This window comes from Equus quagga, chromosome 19, assembly GCF_021613505.1.
Source record: "Equus quagga isolate Etosha38 chromosome 19, UCLA_HA_Equagga_1.0, whole genome shotgun sequence".
NCBI classification, from domain to species: domain Eukaryota; kingdom Metazoa; phylum Chordata; class Mammalia; order Perissodactyla; family Equidae; genus Equus; species Equus quagga.
Genome location: NC_060285.1, coordinates 40,191,311 through 40,218,936, shown reverse-complemented (window position 1 = coordinate 40,218,936; position 27,626 = coordinate 40,191,311). Strand labels below are relative to the sequence as shown.

General features: G+C 35.2%; 1 protein-coding gene across 7 annotated transcripts in view; it reads left to right on the top strand.

The window, feature by feature from the left end:
* The window catches only part of NAV3 (neuron navigator 3), a 351,215-nt gene extending 324,037 nt beyond the window's left edge, over positions 1–27,178 (top strand). For 4 of the 7 annotated variants that reach the window (XM_046645941.1, XM_046645944.1, XM_046645945.1 and 1 more), the window contains 10 exons: positions 477–574; positions 3,820–3,915; positions 4,193–4,361; positions 5,538–5,773; positions 12,653–12,807; positions 13,853–13,924; positions 14,482–14,678; positions 15,664–15,782; positions 19,840–20,043; positions 24,590–27,178. In XM_046645941.1, the coding sequence (XP_046501897.1) occupies positions 477–574; positions 3,820–3,915; positions 4,193–4,361; positions 5,538–5,773; positions 12,653–12,807; positions 13,853–13,924; positions 14,482–14,678; positions 15,664–15,782; positions 19,840–20,043; positions 24,590–24,709 (1,466 nt within the window). In that variant the 3' untranslated portion in view covers positions 24,710–27,178. Of the gene's footprint in view, positions 1–476; positions 575–3,819; positions 3,916–4,192; positions 4,362–5,537; positions 5,774–12,652; positions 12,808–13,852; positions 13,925–14,481; positions 14,679–15,663; positions 15,783–19,839; positions 20,044–24,589 lie in introns of those variants that run through there. The other 3 variants (XR_006886093.1, XM_046645942.1, XM_046645946.1) reach the window with 3 other exon arrangements.
* The last annotated feature ends 448 nt before the right edge of the window (positions 27,179–27,626 follow it).

Below are 27,626 nucleotides of genomic sequence, written 5' to 3'. Positions count from 1 at the left end.
ATATCTGCAAATGCTTGAAAATAATTTCAGTTGACAGTCAATCTCAGCACCTTTGCATCCATAAATTACATGGGTATTGAGCCTGGATATTTTAGTTTAGATAGAAAAATCAGATTGCTTTTTCGTTTGTCATGGTTTTAATGGTAACTGAATATTATTCAGGTATTACTCATATCTGTGCATAATAGAAAAAGAAACCTGTTTCTCCTCATTTAAAGGCAATGGCCCAACACTTGGGTGAAGATGCTTGGAGGAAGAAATAAATTCCTAGATTGAAACTTTAACCCAACCACACTAATTCATCTTCTTGAAAGCTGATTTTTTTTCAAACCTGTTAGGCTAGGATGGGAAGTAGAAAGGCTAAATTTCCATTGAAAGATATAAAATTATGAGAAAGAAAACAATGACAGTAAAAAATCTGAGCTAATTTGTCTCTATTGTGTGTGTGTTTGTGTGCATTTTTGAAAATTTGGTAGATATTTTGCTAGATGATGCTGGTGATGCAACTGGACATAAAGATGGCCGCAGTGTGAAAATTATAGTCTCCATCAGCAAGGGCTACGGTCGAGCAAAGGTATTTCCTTAATCTTAAGTTCTGACTAAAGGATGAGAATGACCATGAATCTAATGTGTTTTATATTTGAATTTTTGTTCTGATTAAGTACACTACTTGTTACTGCTCAGCAGTATTTGTCTTGGCATTAGCTTAATATGCTATAAAAGCATAAAAGTTAGGAACCCAAGGAAATGACATCATGATATAAGTGGAAATGTATCTCTAGATGTCATGTTGGTTCACTGAAAACAATTTTGGTTCTTAGCCACACTCATTTCTAAAACTTAAAAAATACATTGCTTTCTTTGAGGTAAACACCATGTCTAACACATTCTTTCAGTGTCACTTGCAAAATATAGGTGATATTTATAATGTGTAGTAAACATGTTGCTAGAGGTGTCAATATGGTCTCTATACAAAGAAGAGACTAATAAGCTATATGAATATTCTAGACATTGGAAAGACACGTGTTATTCTGAATTCAATATGACAAATTCCACTGATGCTACTTATCTGTATCATTTTTAAGCAAGTATAAGGCAAGTATTTTAATTTTTCTGGAATCAAGTATTGCCTTCAAACTGGCAATGTCATTCTGACTCAAGCCCTTTCTTAAAACTAAAAATGTTATTTCAAGCTGAATTTGTAGATGAGTGGCAAGAATACAAATTTGTAAGTACCAAAATTTTTTTCTATCACACAGAAAAACAAAAAATCCCTTAGAATTTTAAAATAATTGAAGCATTTACATTTGAGAAGTGAGATAGTGCTTGTGAATTTTTACACTGAGCAGTATTCCAAGGATTCTAACACCATAAACTTCCTGCTTGAGCTGCAGATTTATGTCTGCTTTTTTCATGTGCATCTTTAGGCGAAAGACTGGTAGTCTCGGTGAAGATTAAACTATCTCTAATTTAAAAGCAGCTGCTTACCAAACATTGCGTGAGTGTCCCATTTTGACTGGATGACAGTAACAGGGGAAAATAAGTTTTCTTTTCCAAAATAATTCTAAAAGACAATGTCTTTGAACATTGAAAGTAGGTGTCTTAGTCTTCTTGGCCTGCCATAACAGAATACGATAAATCAAGTGGCTTAACCAACAGAAGTTTATTTTCTCACAGTTCTGAAGTCCAAGATCAAGGTGCCAGCTGATTTAGTCCCTGGTGAGGGCTCTCTCCTTGGGTTGCAGGTGGCCACCTTCTTGCTATGTCCTCACATGACCTTTTGTCACTGTGTATACCAGAGCTCTCTCTCTCTCTTCCCCTACTTATGAGGCCACTAATCCCATCGTAAGAGCCCCTACTCTAATGAGCTAATCTAATTACCTTCTACAGGCCTCTTTTCCAAATACCATCATCTTGAGGGTTATGACTTTAATGTATAGATTTTCAGGAGACACAACCATTCAATTCATAACAATAGTAACAAAATCACAATGATTTTGCTGTGAATTTCTCAACTTTTTCTGAAAAAAATATTGCCTTCTAATTCAGGTTATATGTAAATAATGGTGATAATCATTTACCCTTATAGACTTAAATGTTACTGATGAAGAAATCGAGGCTCTGAGACAGCTAACTGACTTACCTTGGGTCACATTTCTTAATTAGGTGATAGATGTTGCGTGTTGTAGAATCCATGTCTTCTAATACCTGACTCAGTTATTATTCTACCACCTCTTAAGGACCATGCAGTTGGTGACTAGAACCAGGATTGTAATGTATCAACTACCTAATTATATCCACTGGCATCATGCACTATTTCACGTAACCATTTCCAATTGTCATAAAAGAAGTTCCAGTTAGACTATAAATCTTGAATTGTTTACTTTTCTAATATATGTAGAAATTCCTCAAAATCCCATCTGACAAAGAAAGATAAATTTGGGGCAATTATTTGTATTGTAAAGAGATTCTTTGCTTGATAAAATGATGCCTGTGGAATGTCCTGGCAAGTTTTTTTAAATAGTGAATTTTCTGATAAATTCAAAATGGAGCCTATTTTGTGAATATGTGAATGCCATACAACCACAGATAACTTACTTTTTAAAACTGGATTGTATTTTAGAGACAATGTAAGTTAATAAATGAAAAACTGAGTTTTTGGCTTAAGAAAGATAAAGTCAGAATGGCTATAATTAACAAGACAGGAAACAACAAATGTTGGAGAGGGTGTGGAGAGAAGGGAACCCTTGTTCACTGTTGGTGGCAGTGCAAACTGGTGCAGCCACTATGGAAAGCAGTCTGGAGTATCCTCAGAAAATTAAGGATAGATCTACCATATGATCCAGCTATTCCACTGCTGGGTATTTATCCAAAGAACTTGAAAACACAAAGGCATAAAGATACTTGCACCCCTATATTCATTGCGGCATTATACACAATAGCCAAGACTTGGAAGCAACCTAGGTGCCCATCAAGGGACGAATGGATAAAGAAGATGTGGTATTTATACACAATGGACTACTACTCAGCCATAAGAAATGACAAAATCCAGCCATTTGTGACAACATGGTTGGACCTTGAGGGTATTATGCTGAGAGAAATAAGTCAGAGGGAGAAAGTCAAATACCATATGATCTCACTCATAAGTAGAAGACAAAAATGACAAAAAAAAAAAAACCACATAGCATTGGAGATTGGACTGGTGGTCACCATTGGGGAAGCGGGGGGGAGGGCAAAAGGGGTGATTAGGGTCATATGTGAGGGGATGCACTATAATTAGTGTTCCGGTGGTGAACGTGATATAATGTATCCAGAATTTGAAATATGATGTACATCCCCAAAAAATAAAAATTAAAAAAAAAAAGAAAGATAAGGTCACAAAAATAGTAAGATGAAGTTGTAGGATTTATATGGTATGGTTCTGTTCAGTCTCTATCACCATTTCCCTCCTACCAAGATACTTCTCTTCAGAAATGCACCCCTACATGAAAACAGATGACTCTTCCCTCCCAGCCCTTTCCCTTCTACTGAACAGGTTATGAGTCAGTTTACCTTGACATTATCACTTCACCTCTCTTATCACTTCTCTCTTTCTTCTTGTTGTTGCTATTGCTGTTACTTTGGTTGGTTGGTTGGTTAAATTTTGGAAGTATGTTTTATTTTATATAATCCAATGTGTGTCTGTTACTGTAGAACTCATAGGCCTGATAAGCATTTTAATCTTAATCACCACTACATTAATAAGTTTTAGTAGAAAATGCAGTAATAAAACAAGACACATAGTTAGATTTTATCTTGTTTTATTTTGTTCTTTTTTAGGATCAGAAGTCTCAGGCATATTTGATAGGATCCATTGGTGTTAGTGGAAAAACCAAGTGGGATGTCTTAGATGGTGTAATTAGACGTCTCTTTAAGGTAAGTTGTGTATGAAATCCTAATATTGATTTTCAAAAGTGTTTAATTTTAGATGCTTCCCTTAGCTTTACTAGCATAGACATATCTACTTTTCTTCTCCTCCATTTCAAATATGAAGGAAAGCTTTCTCTCTTTGTGCTGTTTGATATTAATAGTTCTTATATTACTCATTTCTAAAATTCTTGACAGCTAACTTCAAATCCTCAGGAGTTTTGTATTTGTTGTAGATGAGTTGAACCTCTGTTTTGACTTTCCTTTTTCACATGTACCATTTTAGGAATATGTGTTTCGAATTGATACATCCTCTAGTCTTGGTCTGAGCTCTGACTGCATTGCTAGCTACTGTATAGGAGATTTAATTAGATCTCATAGCTTAGAAGTGCCTGAACTGCTGCCTTGTGGATACCTTGTTGGAGATAATAACATCATCACTGTGAACCTGAAAGGTAAAGATGAAAATGAAAAGCACAGTTGTATTTTTTTTACCAACATTTCTTTTCTTTTCTTTTGCAGTTTCCCTTCAAATTTTCATATTTGAAAACTATGTTAACCACTTTAATAGTTTTGAAATGGTATGATGGTATTAAATGAGTCATATTTATATTTAAAACACTAAAATCCTGCTAAAAAACATTGAAATCCAAGTAAATGAAATTCTTTGAGTTTTAGAATGTGAAATGGAATGTAATTTTGACAATTCTCCAAGACTCACAAAACAGAATACAATTTAGGGAATTTCAAATTTCTAGGTTCTCCATTATCACCTTTTATTTAGGTGGGATTCAAAAAATTATTATATATTTCAAAGTAATATATTCATCTCTATATCTTTGATTTTAAAACATGTATACCCAAGAAATACCCACTAGGGATAAAGAATGGAAGTTAAGATCAGGGATGAGAAATTCTGTTTTCTTTGCTTTGGATGATGTGATTAATTATAGGCAAATAGAATATCTAAAGTATGTTTGTCTCCATAATTCCTTGCTCATATATGTTAAAGACTCAGAACACATCTATGTAAACTATGGACTAATAGATGAATTTGTCAAAATTTGATTTTATGATTAAGGTAATTGGGTTAGTAAAAGGAGGTACTGTTGATCTTCTTAATTCCTTGTCAAATATCACAATTAGTATTCTTCAAAAGCTTAGGTGGCTGTACAGCTGGGATGTGTAATGAGAGAGAGGAGAAAATAAAGTGGAGAAAAGAGTAAGAAAACAGGAAGAACATAGACACACATATACATTTTACATTATAATCTTTACATTTATTCTTAACAAAACTACTGACTTCAAAGGTAAGGAAGATTTTATGATAGAATTTATAGTCATGTTTCCATTTCTCTCTGGAAACATAAGTGTGGAGCATGAAGTGGACAGTGGAGGGAAGCCAGAGCTAAAGAAAATGCTTTCATTTGGATGTCCATTCTGCCTTATTACTGACATTTTCTATCTTAAAATGGCAGCACATGTTTGTGGGGTAGAAATATCAAGTAAAGGATTTTGCAAGGACTGCATTCCTGTAACTAATGAAGCTCTGTTGTCGATTGACACCATATTTTAAAATCTACCTTATGTAGAACAATAAGGCATGCTATTCCCTCTGTTTCTTCCTTCAGGGGTAGAAGAAAACAGTTTGGACAGCTTTGTTTTTGATACGCTGATTCCTAAACCAATTACCCAAAGGTATTTTAATTTGTTGATGGAGCATCACAGAATTATACTTTCGGGACCAAGTGGTACAGGAAAGACCTATTTAGCGAACAAACTTGCTGAATATGTAATAACCAAATCTGGGAGGAAAAAAACAGAGGATGCAATTGCCACTTTTAATGTGGACCACAAGTCAAGTAAGGTAAGTCACAAACTCCTAAGAGAACTGCTGCTATTTATGCATAAGTGTCTTAAGCAATTAAGATTTAAGATTGTGTGAAATTTCCATGTGGCACGTGGAGACATAGCCATCTCTCTTACTAAAACTAGAATCTGGTGGATGACTAAACTCTGTTTCATGAATTTGAACAACATTGCTATTCAATAGCATTTAGTTATCAGGTACTCCACAAGCATTGAGAATGTACAAAAGAAAATGATAGAGTCTCTAATGTCTGATTTCTCTTAGACTTCCATTTAGGAAGTGTTAGAGCAGAAAGGATCCATGCAAAGTGCTCTAAAAGCAAGAGGGAAGAATAACCCTTCCTGGAGGAATCAGAGCTTTATAAAAAGGCAATTCTTGGTCTGGATCTTAATAAATAAGTAGGAATTAACTTGGGTGTTGCAGCAATGGGGATTTGGGCATAATTAGAATATTCCAGGCATAAATTCTGGGAGCAGCAATTTTCTTACATCATATTTCTAAAGAATTTCTGCTTAGGAACCATAGGAAAGTGAACAATGTTCTGTTTCAACATCAGCTAAGTTCTAATGTAACATAATAATCAGCCTGAACACTCTACTGCTATTAAATAGGCTTGAGGGGCTATAAAACCTAGACAATACTTTCCTATATTCTGAGTAAAATAAAGAATCCTAAAAAGGAAATAGTTGATGGCTAACATATTCTTAACACTAGCCTATTTTTGCCCACAATTATCTATTACATTCTCAATCAATTCAACCTGTTTCTCTTAGGAAACTGCATCTGTTATAAACAATACCTTGAGGGAATCCAGATGATACTGGGTCATTTTATTTTTCTGAAGATAACCTAGTTAGATGATCTGAACAGATGCAGTCTCTCAGAAACCTCTGGCTTGTAAATTTTCAGAAATTAACATGACTCCCCAAAGCAACCCAAACTTATTGGATTCTTGAAATAAGCCAGATAGATAGCTTAGTGAACAAAAACTTAATAGAGCGGTTCATTAACTCCCTCTCACTGACCAACTGTGGCATCGAAGGTCAATCTCTGCATTTCCTTGTGCCTTAGTTTTCCCCACTGTAAAATGAAAAAATAGTAGGGTTGTGGCAAGGACTAATTGAGTGTGTGTGTGTGTGTGTGTGAGAGAGAGAGAGAGAGAGGAGAAAGTAGGGAGAAGGGAGAGAGGGAGGGAAAATACTACAAGTAGCACGCACAGTGTGTTGTCTGCAGTTATTAATTACAGCCCTTTACTCCCAAGAAGTTTTCCTACACAAATACACAAGACCCATACAGACAACTCCCTCTAAACACACACACACGCGCGCACACACACACTCACAAAGACCTTTGTTGAAAATGGTCTTATTTGAAGTTTTATAAGAGATCAAAGATGTATATAAAGCATCATGAGACATCTTATAAAGTCAAATAAATATAGCACACAAATTCTGAATGTTTCCTTGGAACTCAGCCCTATTCGAATTGTAATTGAACCACTCATTTTCATTTCAACTAGAGAGACATGGAACCTAAGGCAGAGTATTTGACTCCTCTCTGAGCAGAAGTGGGAAGAGCACAATTGTTGGTTTGCTTCAGCCTGCATGTTTAATACCTCCTGTTAATTCTGGGTCTCCTCATATCTTTATTAAAATATTTTTAACACAATTCTTCTTCTTTTCAGCAAAAATGGTGAAAGGGTTGATATCTCTTAATCATCCTCAGTATTCTTGGTTTTTCCTCAATGTTGATGTAACGGAACTCTTTAGAAGTTACTTCCTTTATGAGAAAACAAGTGATTGGAAAATAGGAGAAGAGTAGATTTATTAATGAAAACCAAGGCATTTTGATAAAGTTGGAAATCACTTAAAATCAAGTTTTGAATCAAACAGATTGATTGGGCTTCATTAGGATGTAGTTTAACATGCTAAAATAAAGTAGGTTAATTTACATTGATTATAAAATTTGCCTCTCTAAGTTCTTTTCATTTCAGTTAAAAAATGTTTAGTGCTCAGAGATGTTTTTAATCAATATCATATGAGTATCGTTAAATTTTTTTGATCAAATATTTCCAACACTCTAATTTTCTACCTTTTCAGAATAAAATAACTTGTGCCATTATTAGGTCAGTTTAATTTTTGTTATTACAAAATAATGAAAAATAAAACATTGACTAGAGTGTTTGGACAGAACTAATGATGCTAGGAAACAGTAATAGGAAGAAACCCTTGGACAAATCACATGGCATTCGGCATCAAGAAAACACAAAATACAACAAACGAATGTTTATTAATTCTTCATGTTTGTAAGATGTGAATGAGCTGTCAGTAATGTTGGATACAGAGTTGTTGCCAGAGAATTTGGCCAATTCTTGCCAAATTGTCAGAGAATCCACACTAGTTTTTTTTTTCTTTTTTTGGTGGGGGTGGTAAGTGAGAATGGCATAAAGGAATAGGGATGACAAGTTGAGATTGTGTGAGGGATAGCTGCTAACACTGTACACTTACTAAAGTAAAGTGTGAATGATGCATGAAAGAACAAATCGTTTCCCTGAGAAACGGAGCTGTGTAATTGTTGACGTGCTTTATGCAATGCCATAGATAGCACTGAAGAGATAGCCAGAAAAGGACTTATGATTCAAAATCATTGAACAATAAACCATCAAATGAAAAAAAATATCATTCCATGCTTTTGGTACCTCTGCATTTTCCATTCTGTCCCTCTTCCACTCTTCAAGCCCTCCCTCAAGCTGCCAGCTGAAATATTTTGATTGAGAGCAGTAAACATAAACAATTACATTTGTGACATTTGATGCAGCGGGCCCAGAAGCCAGAGATGGATTTGGTAAAGAATATGTGGCCAGCTGAAGCCACTTGGAATGTTAGGCTGAAAAGATCAGAAAACTGGACTTGGCAGATTCATTTATAATGTGTCTAGAGTCAAAACCAGAGAAAGCAATGATCAACAGTTTTTATATAACTGCTGTGTTCTGTGCATATTTTCAGAGTATGGGATTTGTCTCACTATCAATGTCCATCTGGTAGATATACCTCTTTTCTTCTACTGATTAATCTTGTCCATGAAACTTTTAATGCTAAGGCATCAATACTTCAATCTAAGATTTTACCACAATTAAGCTAGAATGGGGATAGGGAAATCATGATTTCAAAGGGGTCTCAGAAAAACTCTTGAGTTATATGACACAACTGTTTGTGTATGCCTATTTCTACTTGTGACTGCTCCATAGCTTTCATTACATTCCCAGAAGGATCTCCCACCCTTCTCAAGATGAGAGACCCATACTAGAATCTACCGTCCCTACTTTTCCAATGATCTCCCAGTCATTTCTTAATTACCAAATTCAATGCCCTTTGCTTCTTTTCTCTCTCTCATTCTCTCTCTCTCTCTTTTTTTGCTTATGTATAGAAAATTGCTATAATTGATCTCCCCTTTCTAGAAATTCTTCTAATTTGCATGATTATCATTCTCTCCTTGCTTCTTCCGTACTCTCTAGTAAGCTCCTTTTCAGTCTCTTTCACTCACTGCTCTCTTTCTTCACCTACCAGTAGATGAAAATATTCCCCAACATTCTGTTCTCTCCCACTTCTGGTCTCATCTGGATGACTCCCCTGCTTTCATCCTGTGTGGACTCCAACTGGATACTGTTAGCCATGCCTAATCTCCCATATAGTCAACCTTTCTATTAGCTTACAAATATGTTTCTATTAACATAAATATACATGTCTAGGAATGGTAATTTCAACTCTGAATTATATCATAAATCCATCTTCCATCTATCTTTACTACCACCACTTCCCCCAAATTAACACTCTATCAATTGGACTATAGCAATTGTTTTCTAACTGCTTGATTCACAACTTCCATTAAATTTCCCTTCCCTCTCGTCCTGTCTTTCTTCTTTCACTTCATGGAACATAGACTATCTTTTCATAATTAAAATCTGACCACATTAAAATTTTGCAGTGTTTTCCCATTACTTTCTTGCACTAGATCAAAAATCTTCCCGCACTTCTATCCCTATTGAGTCCCATAGTATCTCATGGCTTCAATAATTTCAGTATCCTCTTGACTGGTTTTTCTTCCTTCTTTACAATATACTTATCACTCTTTGAAGTCATGATTCTGACTGCGTTATTCATATTCCCTGTACATTCCATGTTTCTTCCTTACCAATAGGAAAAGTCCAGGAACCTTACCAATTATTTAAGGTTGCAAACTTTTCTTTCCAATTTATTTACCACTATTTATATTGACAAAACATACATTACTAGTTCTTTCCTGCATGAATATCATAGTTTTGTGTTTCTGCCTTTGTTTGTTCTTCTCCCTCTATTTGGAAAGCTCTTCTTCCATGTTTAAGCATCAAAACATTACCTAATCTTAAAAATAAAGGGTTATTAGAAAATAATACTGCCACCAGAATGTCTTTCTGAGCAGCTACAAGTAGTCTCTATAGGCTCTGAACAAAATCTTTACTGTATAGGTTTTTGAAGTACTGTATTATTTTTTATTGTGAATTATAGTCATAGTTATATGTGCTTAACCTTCGATTCTGAGCAGTATGCTTCTTGAATGCTTTTTCCATTTCTAATTCTTCATCATATCCTTCACATTTCATAAATAAATTGCTCTCCTTTACTGAAAAACAAACATATCAATGGTTCACAGTTGTTTTTATAGTAAAATCCAAATTCCTCTGCATAGATTTAAAGTGTTTTCTATTTTCTCTTTCATTGTGACCACCTTACCATGTACCATTTCTCCTGCAACAACACTTATTATTTCCTCAAATACATCATATACTCATACCTTCCAGCTTTTACTCTTTATTACTTGAACTTCAATAATTCCCCCCCACCTCCACCCTGTAACCTGTTGTTCTCTGAACCTTAAGACTGTGTTAGTTAGGGAAACTTAAGAGCTTCCCTATAGTGTTTTGTGCATTTCACTTACAACACTATTGGAGTTTTACTTGTTGACCTGCCTTTCTGTTTATCAACTCTAAGTTCCTGGAATATAGAAATAATCTCTGAATCCTTGATGCAAGAGTACCTGCCACATAGTACATGCTTGCTAAAGGTGTGTTGAAAGAATAAATAACTACATACTTACTATTTGTAATTCTACTCATTATTCAAAATCCATCTCAAATTTTATCTCCCTATGAAGTCCATCAGGATTCCCCAGTTGGAATTAATCATTTTCCCTCTGATAGGCCACATCCTTCCTTTAACCTCTCTCATGGAATGTTTTACATTGCATTTCGTAAGTTTATTAGTTATGTGTGTGCCTACTACCCTCCCAAGCTCTGGCATTACCTCCTCCAGAAAGCTTTCCTTGACACCCACCAGCTAGGCGAAATCTTCTCCCATGACCTCTCATAGCTCCTAATACACTAGGACATTATATTCAAATGATTTATCATATTTAAATTTCAGTCCCTAATGTGAGAACTCAAAGCCTGCAAGGAGAGACAGTCTGATTATCCTTTTTAACCCCTATGCTCAGAAAAGTATTTGATTCAGTTCACAATAAATGTTAAACTTACTTGAATAATGCATCATTATTTTTGTATGCCCTAAGACTTGGTCTAGTGCCATGAACATGGTAGATAGACAGTGAATATTTTATAAATGAATGAGTGACTTAATATAGCTACATTATTGACATAAATTCCATTTTTTCTCCTAAGATAATTGAAATGCTCCAGAATATTCTCCAGTTTAAACATATTTTTTCAGTATTCTCTGATTTAGGCAATATTTATTCTATGTGACTTTGCTCAATATAAGATAAATAGTGCATTAGTTCTTTAATATATTTTTTATTTGAACTTAAATGAATATATTACTAAATACCTCGAAATCTTGGCCATTGTTGTTTACTCCTTTCTACTTTTAGTTCTAAAAGTGGTATTATAGACATAGGGAGGCTTCATCTAGCGTGAGTGGTTCATGTATTTACCTGGCTGGCAGAAATTGGGATCATGGAATTGTTTTTTAACCCTGAGCAAGTTTTACAAATCGAAAATGTCATTGTAAATATGAAAATATTATGGAAATGCTCTTACTGATTAGGATAATTCTAAGAAACTAATTATCTTCCTGGCCTACCCATCTGTGAGAGCAGTCAATCAGTGAACTGGTTGTCATATTTAGATTAAAAGCTATTAGAAATGAATAATACCTATAAAAGAACAAAGAAGCTCAAGAAATGCTAAACACTAATGTCAAGTGACCCAGTGAAATATAACAAATTTTATCTTTGTTTAAATTTACAGCAGTTGCATGCAGATTATAAATAAATAAATAACCAAACAAATAAATAAATAAACTCATTTCTGTCGTAGTCCCAGGGCTGAATTTTCAGATTCACCTCATGGAAATTAATTGGAATTAAAATGTTAAAGTATTAGTGGAAACTTAGGGGTGCCATTTTGGATTTAGTCTATACTTGAAATTAAAAGGTTTACTAAAATCCACTTTTATCACTGAAATACCAAATACAAGAATGACGTCTCAATATTTGTGGTTTATCATAAGAGCTCACATCCAGAGGTCTTTTCTTGCTTTTCTTTTGGGGAGAAAACAACTGTAAAATATGCCTTTGTGCTTACAGATTTGTATTTGCTGCAGGTATTCTGTACTGGCTTTTCTCTTTCCTTTAAAAAATGTATCCTTTCAGCGTTATATGTTTTTTACTTTGTAGAATAAGGTTTTATATCAATAGATTGATCTATGAGTTTTAATCAGAGTCATTGGATGGAAGACAAAATATGCTGTTCCTAAACTGTGAATCACTTGCCATTGGTATAAATTTATCATTGAGGTATTTATTTTCTTCATTTTTTTAAAGGAATTGCAACAGTATCTAGCCAACCTGGCTGAACAGTGCAGTGCTGATAATAATGGCGTGGAGCTCCCAGTTGTCATAATTCTTGATAATCTTCATCATGTGGGCTCATTGAGTGATATCTTCAATGGTTTTCTCAACTGTAAATACAACAAATGGTATGCTTATGAAATATTTTGAGTGATGAAATGTGAAAAAATGGTGATCAAATTTGCTTTCTTATTCCTTTATTCAAGATCTATAACAGATGCCATTAATTTGAGAAGCCTTTATTAATTTAATACCATATTTCCAAAGATCCCTATGTATTCCTTAGAACATCTGTTTATCCTTCAACAACTATGTCTCCGTCATTTCTATGGAAACATGATTTACTTGATGGTGTTAGCTTCTACAGATATACTGAAGGTCTGGGAGACCAGTCTCAGTGATGGAATATTTGAAGCAGGGAAATTAAGAGCTAGAATGAGGCTTTAGAGCTCTAGTTTTATTCTTAGTCCATATCAAAGTTTAAATTCAACCTTTTATAGCAATAAATCTAATACATTCAGAAATAACTCTCTCCATTAATGAGTCTATTTTTAACTATTTACAATGAAACAGAAAGTTAAACTAGGGTATAAAAAAATCTAAAAATCCACTTAACATGCACTCTAGCGTGGCCTCTAAAGAAAGGACATATAAGGACTAATGTAATAATTATATTAGTTTTAATGGTGGCAATATTCCAATTAATCTCTGCAAGAGATTTAAAAAATGTTAAAAATAGATTAGCATAAAATAAACATTGTAACAAGAATACAAATTCTCTGATGTTATTAAGAACCTTTAAAATAACCATGAAACAATAAAGTGGAAATTATTAATGAATTTGATTATAAACGTAAGAGTCATAAGATGTTAGAGTAGGATGAGACCGCTGTGCTTATTCTGTCTAAACTTTTTATTTTATGGATGAGTAAACTCAGGCTCAAAGAGGGAAAATGATTCCCCTAGGATACCAGAGATGAAATTGGAACCCCAAATCTTCTAGTTCAATGATCTTTGTCATTTTACAACCTAACATTAGAAAAATACCCTTTTAAAGCCTAGTATTAACATGTAATAATCCATATTTATCTAAATTGTTTTCTAAGACAATTTTAATGTATTAATCTCTTTTATGTTCATAATATCTATTTTCTATTCTTTTTTTATTTCCAGTCCATATATTATTGGAACAATGAATCAGGGAGTATCTTCATCACCAAATCTAGAGCTGCATCACAATTTCAGGTAAGATAAATTGAAATTTGTTTTTGTACTGACTCTTTCTGTTTGCTTTTGGTTGTTGTTTTTCCATTTGTACATTGACAAATCCTGCCAGTGGTGACCTGTGGTGTGAAAATAATTCTCACTTCTTCCGACACTCTTTTTCAAGAAGACATTTTGTGATCCTCAACCTGTAGTCAGAAGTGTTTCTTTAAAAAAAAAAAAAGAAAGAAATGTTTTTCCTGCTCACTATGTCACCGGCTAAAGTAGAGCACTTTTCTTCTAAGTGTGAGGAATATGAAGAGAGTTCCTATTTCAGGATTTGTGACTCTCCTACGGAGGAGTGCTCAGCGTGTACACTCCCACTCACTTCTGACGCACATGAGCTTCTCGTTAGCTCAAAAAGAAAAGTTAGTTACATTATAGCTCCAATGCTAATAAACCTCCTAACCCCTTTAGTCATTAAAATGTGGCCACCAATTGAAATAGGAACATTTTTACTTTATATTGAAAAGAGAATCACTGTGGACTTAGAATTTAATTTATATAAAGATTGCTGATTTTTCTTTTTTCTTTTATAGGTGGGTACTCTGTGCAAACCACACAGAACCAGTGAAAGGCTTTTTAGGCAGATATCTTCGAAGGAAACTGATAGAGATAGAAATTGAAAGGAATATACGCAATAATGACCTAGTCAAAATTATAGATTGGATTCCTAAGACATGGCATCATCTCAACAGTTTTTTGGAAACACACAGTTCTTCTGATGTTACCATTGGTGAGTTCCAAAATTGCAATATGCTATTTTCCAGGAACGAAGAGTCCATGGTAAAGATGGCCAGATTGGATGGTAGAAAATAACAAGTGGAGCTAATGTTTTTCAAGCTTCCCAAGATTTAAGCTTTCTTTTTTTCCCTTCTGAAGGTTTGCCTTCTTCTAAGCTTTGTATCTCCAATTAGATCCATTTTTTCTAACATTTATGGTTTATCCTACTGATGTCAAATATTTAATGCAAATAAAAATCTAAAAAATCTGATAACCATTTGAAGTAAGTTGTATCTGTTTCAAGTAACTTGTTTATACAACTATGTACTGTGGGGCTTTGGGAAAAAGAAGGAAAAAAAAACAAATTTTAACTAATGGCTCGCGTCAAATATAGCTGTGAGAGAATATTTAAGTGTTAGAGATAATTTAAGTGTTTTATGGATAATTTAGGTGTTTTATATTTTTCCTGAAGACAAAATTGTTTGAATTATTTCTCTTTAGTTGGCATTAAGATGTTTACTTTTGTAACCATTCTTAAGTTGCATGTATAAAAGTCCTTTCCCTATTGTTATGGATCATAAAGACATACTCGCTAAAGACACAGTGTGAATTAGAAATAAGAATTCTACATTTGGGATCAGAAGACCAAGACTGAGTACCACTTCTGTAAAGAATGACATAGTTTTATTTGGCAGTTCATTTCAGCACAGGTTTATCATGTGTACAATGAGACAGGTTGACTGGATTATGACCTTTAAGATTTCTTCTAATTTCAATATGTTATGTTTTGGATTAAGATTTTAGTATAAAAAGAAAAGAGAGTCTGGGAGATTGGATCTTCAGTAAAATATACTTTAATAATAATCAAGCTGGCTAAGATTATACTTTTCTAAGAATCCTGCAAGAAATATACTAATTTCCCCCAAATAGTGTCTAAATATGTGTTTAGATTACTAAATATAATGGTTCTCAAAAATGTTTTATTTGTTTCTGCTCAGGTCCCCGACTTTTCCTTCCTTGCCCCATGGATGTAGAAGGTTCTAGAGTGTGGTTCATGGATCTCTGGAACTATTCTTTGGTACCTTATATTCTGGAGGCAGTGAGAGAAGGTCTTCAGGTATAGTACTCAATTTTCTTTACTGTTTAAAAAAACAGCAAAAAAAATCATCATTTTAAAAAGAAAAGCCATTCATTTCTCTGGGTATAAGCAGAAAACTAAAGGTGTTAATTATGTAAATATTGTGGTAAAGTTTAAAAAGCGACTAGTATACAATACTTTTTCCTGTTCTGAGAAGAAATATGTAGGAGAAAGAGAAAGCACAATTATTCCAACAACTACACATTTAAGGCCAATTTTATTGCCACTGGTGTTTACAAGACTGCTCTTATTAGATATCTAGCGAATTGTACATCTTATAATATTATACTCTACATCTTATGATACAAACATGTTTACATGGACCTTGATCATTTATCCTCTTATCATATAATTTGCAACAAGAAGTATTTGTTTATACATTCCCTGTTTCAGTTTTGTTGGTTGAAGCCCTTTAACATCACTTGCAAGATCCCTTACTATTTTGGAGGGAGTGTGCTAAATTCTAAGGCAGGTGATTTTTTTATCCAAGACAGGTTGGTTTAGCGGCATCTCTGCTGTTCCTCTCATCTACCTTACATTGTAAGGCCCTGCAACAAGCCCTTCTATTTACTCTTAACTAAAAAGTCAAAATATATCACTTAATAAGAAAACTCTGTTTCTTCAACAAAATATATTATCACTTTCCCTTCAGTCTTGCTATTTCCTTAAATTGGAGTGGAAATTTAATGGAACTGTAGAATTACAAAACTCAAGGATGAATCTATAAGATTTGTGTCATATAATCACCCAACTTATTGTAGAAGCATCCAATCTCCTTTTCAATAGCTCGGCCAAGGTTTGGGCAGTTTTTGCTTAGGCATCTCTATTTCTGGTTATTACAATTGCTACTAGAATTAAGATATAGTTTATGCTTTTCACGTTTTGTCATCTGCAATACTGTGTCAAGTCTTTGTTTTACTGTTTAAAATATTGGTTATCTGGGGCCAGCTGTGTGGCTGTGTGGTTAAAGTTCTGCGTGCTCTCCTTTCACAAGCTGGGTTCGCAGGTTCAGATCTCAGGTGTGGACCTGCTCCTCTCATCTCCCATGCTGTGGAGGCATCCCACATACAAAAAATAGAGGAGGACTGGCACAGATGTTAGCTCAGGGCTAATCTTCCTCGAGGAAAAAGAAGAGGAGGATTGGCAATGGATGTTAGCTCAGGGAGAATCTTCCTCTCCAAAAAACATTTAAAAACTGGTTATCTATTTTCCTTCCTTTCACCTCCTTTCACCTTCTTTTCACCTTCATATTCTTCTCACCTAGTAGAATGGTATGACAATGTTTAGAACTATCACAATGGAGCTGGTAAACATGGTGGATATTATGAGGATGCTCAGAACACTCAGAGATAACAGTGATCATGAAGAATGCTATCAGTTGGTTCCACACCAGATTTAAATAACCCATTTCGTCTTTTTAAGGGTATGAACAAATCTAGCCCCAGAAAATGCCTCCAACAAAATAAAACACTATACCAAAGGTTTTTATTTTTCAAGTATAGCATATATATCACTTTTCAGGATTCCTCTAAAACTATTATGCTGCCTAAGGTGTGGGTTGGGTTTCTGAATTTCAATCATTTATACAAAAAAATTTATGAAATTTTGTTAATAATATTCATAATTTTAAAATTAATGTTTAATGAACTATTTGTTCTCTAGATACAGTTTCAGTATTAATAAACTGTTATCCAAGTCTTTATATATGAAATTCTTCTTATTTCACATTTGTTTGCTAATACATAGATAGAAAAAGCTTTTTAAAAAGTCAAAAACAATAATACCTAAACATGCTTAGTTTCATTACATCTCATTTTTAAAAGGTGAATGAGTTCATTTTATATTTAAATTAATATTATTTATAAAACACTATCCAGAGAATTATAATTCTATAAATCTTCCATTTGGGCAAAAGTATAATCACTGAAGTAATACCAGTTTCCCCAACTAAAGCTGAGAGATACTTCAAAATTATTTTTGAAGAGGGATGAAAATGTCTCAAGTGTCTTGCTATGGTTCTGGGTGTTTAATGTGAAGGCTGACTCAACCATGATCTAGGAAATGTGGGGAGAAAATCTAGCACATAGGAGAGATGGAAAGGAAGACCTTTTGGTAGATAGACAATTCTCATTGCTGCTGAAAGATGTGCTTACCCATAAGTCCATCAGCAGGTGATTTTCCCGGAGTGGTCCACATATGCCTTCTAGAGAGGCAGGAAGGAAAGGAATCACATATGTCATGAACCATTCTCTTGAATCTACTGACAAAAAAGAACCTTCATTGGAGCAAGAGGTGGAGAAACAAAGCCTGATGGCAAAGATGAAAATCTGCTTTGAGATAAACAGAAAAATCTCTTTTCAAATGAAGGCCAATGCTTTGGTGAGGAACCATATGGAGACTACTCTCTGCCAGATGTTCTAGTTGGACAAAACACTAGTGATGCAGTGGATTTTGGTTTTGATTCTGGTGATTCTATTTTTCTTAAAATGTCAGCAATCAACTCATCTCATTCTGACTGTTTAAATGTCTCTTCTTTCAATTCTTTTTCTATAGTATCTGTTTTACTCTGAAATAAAGAATTGGGCCTACACAGCTTTTTATTGGTCACCTTCAGTTTTACTGTCCTTGATGATTCCTCAAAAGGCTGGCATCAGTTGATTGTAGACTTTCATGTTCTTTTTATAACATTTGCTTTCCAAGAATTGCACATTTTTCTTCAATTAGTTTAAGTAGTATAGCAAGCAATGTTTTAAATTCTCTATAAAGTAGGTTTTTAATTAAGAGAAAACTTCTGCTCCAAAACAACAGAACTATGAAAAAAAAATCTAATGATTTCTACTCCTGCCATCATCTCCTATGTAAATAGAGAGATAGCAGGACTTGAACTTTTTTTTTAAGGCAAGGCTGCCACAACCTCATACAACTTCTCCAGGAGAAACCCAAAAGGCAATCCTAAGGCAGCTCATGGACCTTTCATGGTGTCAGTGTCCACCATTTTGCTTTTGTCTCACTGAACCACAGCAAGCCACATAGGACACCTCACAGAATGCCATCTGGGACCACATATGCACCTAGTAACCAGGATTGCCCTCAGTGGAGCAGGTCAAGCCGAAGGGGAAGTACATTAAAGAACTAATATTCCCCTCTTACTGCCCTCTTCTGTTAATTTTAACTTTTCTTTCTGTCTGTCTGTGGCCTTGTGCTTATTGACAAAGTTCCATCCACCTCGCTCTCTTCAGTGTGCCTTTCCTAGTTTGGTTTTGGCTTTGCTTCCAGCTGAAAAACTTTTTAACATCTCTTGGATTCATCTTCTCCCTCTACTCTGCTACCAGTACTTTAACTAGCTTTATCATCACTTCCATATTGACTTTTTCCCTTCATTTGAGTCCTTACAATGTTGACGCTTCCATTTCCCATTTTTCCCTCCTCTTTTACTAGTAGTCTTATAAATAAACATCTAAAAAGAGCTTTTACAGGAAGGAATGAGATCATTAGAGGGTGTTAATCTGAGGAAGTTGCTTGTCAGAGAAAGTATTCTTGTTCTCAAAGAAAGTTTGAGTAGAGTGAACTAGACAGAGAAAAACGAAGTCTCTTTTCTTTTATTCATCATCTTTCCAAAGTGCACGTTAATAGAGAACTCTACTTAGAGTCAAGTGTGGCTTTTTTCAGTTCTCCAAAACTAGCACTTTTCTTTCTCAACTTTGAGTTTTCTTTTGGTTTGTAAAATTACTAATCAAGATAAATGTGGGGAGTCATTTCAACATGTATTTAAAATAAGCCCCCCTAACCCTTTCCCCCAGATGCTGATCACCTATCCCAGATGTCAGCTTCACTTTGTCCAGCCTTCAATTTAAAGTGAACTGTATGGACAGACATATGTTTAAAATTTGCAAAATTGTATGTTATATATTACCCTTTAATTCCCTCAAAAGCCTCATAAGAACTCAATGAGCAAAGGAATCACTCAGTTAGTAGTCGCCTGTTTTACTGAATAGAAATGTATTTTATATGTGCTAAATATGTGATCACCTCTTAGATGTATGGGAAACGTGCCCCTTGGGAAGATCCCTCAAAGTGGGTACTTGATACATACCCATGGAGCTCAGCGTCTCTGCCTCAGGAGGGCCCAGCTTTACTTCAGCTGCGACCAGAAGATGTTGGATATGAGGGCTGCATATCCGCTAAGGAAGCCACAACCTCAAAGCACATTCCACAAACTGACACAGAGGGGGATCCCCTGGTAAGAAGCTGATGTTTGATTCTTCCTATATAATCATGACTACAGAGCGTAGTTGTTAATATTTAGTCATTTGTATCAAAGATATTGGTTATCCTAGACACTATTTGGGACTTTCCTGATATTTATGCTCAATTTTAACTCTTCTTCTTTTGGCCTGCTTTCACTGGGTGAAATTCTTAAAATGAAAGATCAAATTTGCATGCTTAAAAATAATCAAGAAACACTGAAACCAGGCCTTAACTCTGTGACCTTAATTTTTCCCTTATCATGCAGAAAATTGTGTAAATAAATAAATTTTAAACAGTGCATAAGTTTTACTAGGTATTTAAAGAAAACTGAATTTTATTCTTAAGTGAAAAACCAAAAGAATATAATCTAATGTATACTTAAAGAACTAAAGAATATTTTACATATATCAACTAATTTGACTAGATTTAGAATGAGTCTCCTGTTGCCTACAGTGATGAAGAATAGACTCTCTTGGAAATCAAAGAGAAGTTATTCTCCCTGACTTGCTCAATTTACAATCATGTATGGTTTAATAAAAGTCGATAAAATTCCAAAGTATTAGTACCCTGAAAATATTAAGTACATGATGTATTAGGAAAAATACTTTTTTAAATGTATTTATTTTTTTATTTTTATGGATGACTTTCTATAGATTGGTATCAAATGTAACATGTTTAGTAGCTTACCATTCTATGACTAAAGAAATCGTTGGACTTATACAACCAATACAGAAAGAAGAGATAGTGAAATAAAGCCCATTTTGTTACTTAAACAAATGAAACAGGAAATGATTAAAAACCATAACCTATGACTATGCCCAAGAACATAAAATGACTTGATATTTTAGGAAATATCATTACCTCCACAACCCCAGCTTGTATACCTCATCCTCGTCTCGGCTGATCGTTCTTAACATTTTGCCGGTTACGTGTAAACAATCTGATTAATTTTCAAGATCCTTTCCCCAGCAAAATGCAGACACAGAACATTTTGCATGCTATTTCAAAGGGTTCATAAAGTCATTGAAGTGTGTGCATAGACTTCCTAGAGTCCTGGGACCTTCTATATAGGACTTTGGTTCTAAACTACAATCTCGTTATGGGCCTGGACTTATATTTTTGTAACAGGTACCTGGCCCTTTAGCTTATACATAGTTAGAAATTAGCAGTAGTGGTGTGGGATTGGTTTGAATCCAGCATAATCGTGAGTATACGCTAAATAATTGTTGATAGGATGGTTAAAATTTAATAGAGTAAATATAAGCCTTAGGGTGTAAGTATGGGTTATTTCGTCTGACTTTTTAAATAAATTCTAGTTCTCCCTCTGCAGTTTTGATATGCTGTGACTGTTCCGTGCAGGGAGAGGTGTTTATAGAGTTTGTTTTGAGAGTTACTCGGTAAAATATGGGACCCTTAGGGGATGCCCTTAACTTTCCCAATTCCCACAGCTAAACCCATCCAGCACTCTTTTCTCTGGCTCTGAATGCTCCTGTCTTCCAGTACAGAAAAGAGAGCCAGAGTTTCCCATTCTGAGTGAGAATTGGAATTAAATAAATCTCTGACTCCTAATCTTCTGCTCAACTAAACAGCTTAAGAAACAGGAGGTTATGATACGTGACACGTTAAATGGCAAAAGACATCATCTAAAAATAAATCTTTGGATCAGGCACATTCTGAGAGGAAAGTAAATGTTTTCTCTATATCTGCTTCTATTTCTCTATATTTCTATAATTTCTGACTAAGATAAAAATATGTTTACAGTTAATCTAAATCAGAAATATTAGGTTTAATGTCAGAAATATGTTTTTGAATCTGAACAAGGATGCAAGTTTTTGGCACATCTCACTGTATTTTAAAAATACAATGTGTATTCATCATCAACAAATTCATTGTTCATTAAATAAATGTTAATAGGTAATAAATATATAGTTAGGACTAAGACTTGGTGTTCAGGATATAAATAAGATACTGTTTTTGATCTCGAGAAGCTCACAGTCCAGTAGTAGAAAGAGAGATCTACCAATATAATTATAGTAAAATAATGATAGAGGTACATACTAGGTAAAGTTATGAGTCCATTGAGGAAGTGATTAGGAGAAGCTTCACAGAGGAGGAGACGCTTGCGCTAGGTCTGGAAGGATGAATAGAAGTTCACCATGTAGTTGGATAAGAAAACCCAAAATTAAGGAAACAGCAGGTGAAACATGGGACAGTATAATAAAGATGATGAATTTAGGGAGCTGTATACAAATTGGTGGGACTAGGACAAAAGGGGCAGGAGAAATTAAAGCTATAGAAGTCTACAATTTCTAGATCATGCCAAGACTTGTTTATCATTGTAGGAAGTTAGAACTTTATCTCATAGACAATGGGGAGCCACCAAATGTTTTTGAGCAGGGGACTTACCTGGTTACATTTGCAGTTTATAAAGATCACTTTGTAGTAGAATAGAGGACAGATTGAAGGAGAAAGGATGGAGGCTGGGAGTCTAGCAGATTTGTAAATACCAGAGAGGATAAGGACCTGACCAAGGTGTTACAAATGATAGACATTATATTTATGACCATGGGTATGGGGAAGAAGCAGAGGAGAAGAGAGGAGGGAAATATTTTTGTAGAGAATAATGTTCTATCCCAGTGACTCTTGAATCATTTGTGACCTTACCTCCCTCTTGTAATCTCATTTTATTTGAATGCACAAAGCAATGCTATGAGAAAGCAAAGAAAATCCCTTGTATACATTATGAATCTGAGATTTGAAACTTCTATGGGAACGTATTTACTATATGGCATCATTTTCAAAAATTAAGACTTTAATAACATTAGTATTACACTATAAACCTTTTACGTCATTCAGCATTCAAGTGATTTCAAACATTTGTGACTGAGATAGAGTCATAACCCTTTAAACAGACCCCCTTCACCATTTCTACTCTTAGTAAATCAGGAGGATGCTCAAAACACAGTTCTGTTTTACAAATCATCTTCACCCAAATGCCTGAACTTACAGCCAGCTACTATTGAGGGAAGAATTGACCTAAGAAAAGAGGGAGGGAGTATGAAGGTGCATGAAGGTAGGCGTATGTGTGTCTGTGTCTGTCTCTGTCTCTGTCTCTGTATGAGAGAGAGAGAAGAGGGAGGGAGAGAAACAGTGTGTTGATGGAAACGTTTGCCTTTGGCTTACTGGGTTTGAGAGGTTATCACCAAAAACTTTCATTTCGTATGCTTATGTAGCTGATTTAATAAATTCAGAGAGTTAGACTAAAAATTATGTTGAGAAATATTGTCCTGAAGAATATTTAAATGACTTTAAAATATGCTATAACTGTAGCTCTTTTGCCAGAAAGGCATTCTTGCTGAAATTGGTGATAACCAGTTTATCATTTATTTCACAAGCATTTTTTTAAGCAGACATTTTACACTGAACACACAAGCATGCATAGCCTAACATATGACTAAAGAATCCTTTTTTAGATTTCTCCTTTCTATTGGATCAGATTCCCTATATCTCCAAGTTGGAAAAAAAAAGAACAATTTTGATTATAAAATAATAAAGTTAGCATGCATTAAAGAATATACAGATTATTAAAATTTATAGAAATCCTTGATAAGAAAACAAGTCCATACCCTCGTGAAGACATGTGCCAATTTTTATGTGCTTTCTGAAATCGTTGAATCATTTATCCACAGTTTGCTTTCACACAGTCATTCCCTTTACATCCATCTCTAACAGTGCATCTGCAGGTCTATCAAAATCCAAGCGAGGGGGCCGCCTTTTATTTTGTAATACATGGAAATGCTCGCTGTCTTTCTCCCCAGGTGCTCTCATGCATATGTCCCTTTTACTAGAACAAACATTACCAAGTATCCCATAAGGCTGGGAAACATGAGACAGCCGCTATTGTTCCAGAAGGTGGTTTTTGTTTTCAGTGATATATCAATCATATTTTAGCCAGAAATTTAGCTACAACAGAAACTTGACAGCAGTTCTTTCCTTCTCCCTCATCAAACACTCATGGTCGGCTTCATTCAGTCACCTCCTCTCGAGGTCAGCTCCTAAACAGCAGATGGTGTGCTGTGTGCAGCAGCTGGCTTCATTCCACTCCATCCCCTCCTTCTCCCAAGGGACTGTGTGTGTGTGAACATTCACGACTTTCAGTTGCCATTCAATGCTTTCTGCTTCTCCCAGCCAAAAAGCTGGGAAGCTTGGCATACTCTCCAGCAATGAGCCCAGATGTCCAGCTGTGATACAGTTTCCTTCCCAATCTCCCTGCTGGAGCTGTATTCATTCACAACCCCAAATAAAAGAGTTACCTAGAGGGCCTATTTTGTCCTTATGGTTTGGTGTCATAGTCATGTTTGAGAGAAATAGTGTAGGAGCCAGGGGCAACTAGTGAAAATAGAAAATTGTTTTCTCGTTTCACTTGGATGGGATGAGACAGTTCCTCAGTGTATTTTATGGGGCTGGCCCTGTATTTTATGAGGCTGGCTTACTCAATGCATCATTGCCTACATCGATGTCTCTTTTTCTTTCTTCAGATGAATATGCTAATGAAACTCCAAGAAGCAGCCAACTACTCGGGCACACAAAGCTGTGACAGCGATAGCACCAGCCACCATGAAGACATTTTGGAGTCATCTCTTGAATCTACCCTCTAGAGGGTGAAAAAAGTTAGGGGAAAAGACTATGCTTTTAAAAAATGTTTAAAAAGTAAGGTATTTTCACGAAACCACTGCCAGTATGAAAGCACCCTGTCAAGGGCCCTGACCCTGGGTCATGGTCTCCAAGGAGGCAGCAGAAGGAAGTCTGAACCGCCAAGATGCTAAATTGAAATGAAAGCTTACCTTTATTTTATGTCTAGGCATTTTTATATCCGTGGAATGATATAAGGCTCCGTTAATCAACTGGAAAGGACCCTAATGACAGGGCAACTGAATAGATTGCACATGGGATAGCCAAACTGGACTTTATGTTTTTCCTCTTTAAAAGTTTACAATGCAGACCTTTTTTTGTCCCTTCCTTTCTTTCCTCTGAGGGGCTGTTCTCCTCAGGCAGGGTCCATTCTTCTGATCCATCCAACCTCCTTTGTGCCACATGGTGCTGGTCACAGGGCTCCAGTAGTGTTTGTGTTGTGCGCTAACCCCATTCCAAAACAAAGCCAAGAGGCCAGTCCTCTGTAAGCACAAATGGAATTGTGCAACCACCAGAAAAACACTACTGTGGCAAGCTGGAGAAGTGCCAATTTAATTCTTAACTGCCATGTTCACATGATGTGCTCCACCAACTTTTTAGTGTAAGAGTCCCAGGTTTTATAAGGTTATTTTTACCACAGTGGTCTTTTTAAACCACCTGCCCACTCCTTTAACAAGAGTTTTATACCAATTATTAGTCAACACTGACAAAAGGCTTTTTTAGGGCTTCATTTGTTTGAGCCTTTTCAGTGAAAGAAGGAACATTTCCTATGGTGCTGTCTCGCTGCCTTAAAACAGATTTCTACAAGAGTTTAACAGCTGGTTTAAGTCCTAAACCACTGGTAATTTCCACCATCTTTTCATTTACAACCAAGCAACACGAGTTAACACAGTAGCCTCATCTCTATATATCTTTTTTTTTTTAAGAAATGGATAGGAGAAAGATCAGTATTTTTACCTTGTGAATAGATTGCTTTGCCTATCCTCCAAAATATTCAAGTAACCCAGAAACCCTCTTTGACTGTCACTTAAAAGCTAAGACATGTGGCTAAATTCCATCCAGTCCTAGGTGAGAGAGTTTAGAAGGTGGGAGATTTTGAATTGTTATCCAGCAGAGCTGGAGGCACTAGATGCAGCATGAGCACAACTATTTGGCTTTCCTCCCCTGTTCTTTTTTTTAAATTATTATTATTAGTTTTGAGCATGTTGTTTTGATTGCTATTGTTGTACATGAGAAATTCAGCATTAAAGAACACTGAAGCAGTGAAGTCACTGTGGAGGGGGAAGCATTTATACTGTAAAAGAAGGTTAGATTTGCACAGTCTACTGGGTAGGTATTGTAAATAATAATTTTAAAAACTTGCACAAATTGATTTTGCAAACAAACACACAAAAAATTGTATTTTATCCTGTTGGTGTTAAGAGGTGTTTCACTTGCTGAGATTTCCTGTACGTTGCAAACAAATACAGAATGCAAACCCCTCAAAGCTGTTGTTCTCTGGTGTGTCCGTCCTCTATTTACAGTTGTCGTGACCACGCAGGAGCTGTCAGTGCTACAGTGAGCATGCTTCAAAACCGTACCTGAAGCCAGTCCATTTCTGGAAAAGTGAAACTGTCTCAAAGTGCATCTGTCGTGGCAGGCTTTAAAGAGATTGCATGAAGACTGATCGGGGTCATTGGAGAAGTTACCACCACACACAGAGGACAGGTTTTAAGTTCATAAAACCCAAGGGCTAGGCCATGGTGAAGACTTGTTCTATGCGTGTGAAAATGTGTTCCTTTCAGGACGTGTAATCGGTGCTGCTCTCTGTGACCACCCGTGGGTCAGTTGCTATAGAACACTAACAGCACAAGACATCTGTGCAGTTTTCAGAGTGTTACTAAGTCTCCATAGGTCCTACACGGTGCTACAGCCCTCCGGGAAATCTGAACCGAATTTATGCACATAGAATTGTCACCCTAACTTTGAAGCCTCAAACATGGGTCAAATCTGTTGTGAAACATCGATACGTGTAGCTGGATGAGTGACTAGTTGCCCTTGTATAATATGAGATCTAAGAAAATTGCTAATCTTTCCCTGCCATTTTGAGAAACACAGTCCAAACATGGTCATAAACAGAAATTCCTGCAATACATCTCAGTAGGTCCACCTAGTTTACAACTTAAACTAGTTTGTGAAACATTTGTCTGTATACATTTTATATTTTGTACATTTTTGATGTAACATATCATGTAAATAGACAGAAACAGTGAAATAAATCATCTGCAAAGTTTTGTAGTCTTTGTAAAGCCCCAACAATAAGTACTTGCTGTCAATGGACTTAACTGGATGATGTATTTTCTATTGGTTTATTGTTCTTCTAGCTTGTAAACCAGCTTGCATATATTTTTTTGCAAATGTGCACCCTGTATCTGTCTAAATTATTACTTTGCCATTAAAGTGTAATTATTTATTGACAACAATGTGTGGTGTCTATATATGGAGAAAAATTGAATAATTATGCACCAAGAAGTGTCAAGCTTTAAAATGTTGCTTGCACTGTTAACGCGCCATCAATAGGGATGTGTGTGAATTTTTATTTTATATACCTCATAGAAACGACTTCATAGCTTTTAAGTAAATCAATAAATTGAAGGCACTAGATATATCTTTTAAAATGAAAGTTATTTATTCATTGAATATTTTTAGAAAATTCTGATGAGTCTACCTAAATGCCTAATTATAAAATGAGAATTAATATAAAATAAAATGTTGATATCCACTTAGTCAAATCAACTCATTAAACGTTTCTTTGTTTTCATTCCATTAAATTCCCTTTTGACATTTTAGCGCTAAAGGTGATTTTAAAGCAGCATAATTCTTTTGGTGGCAACTTATTTTTAA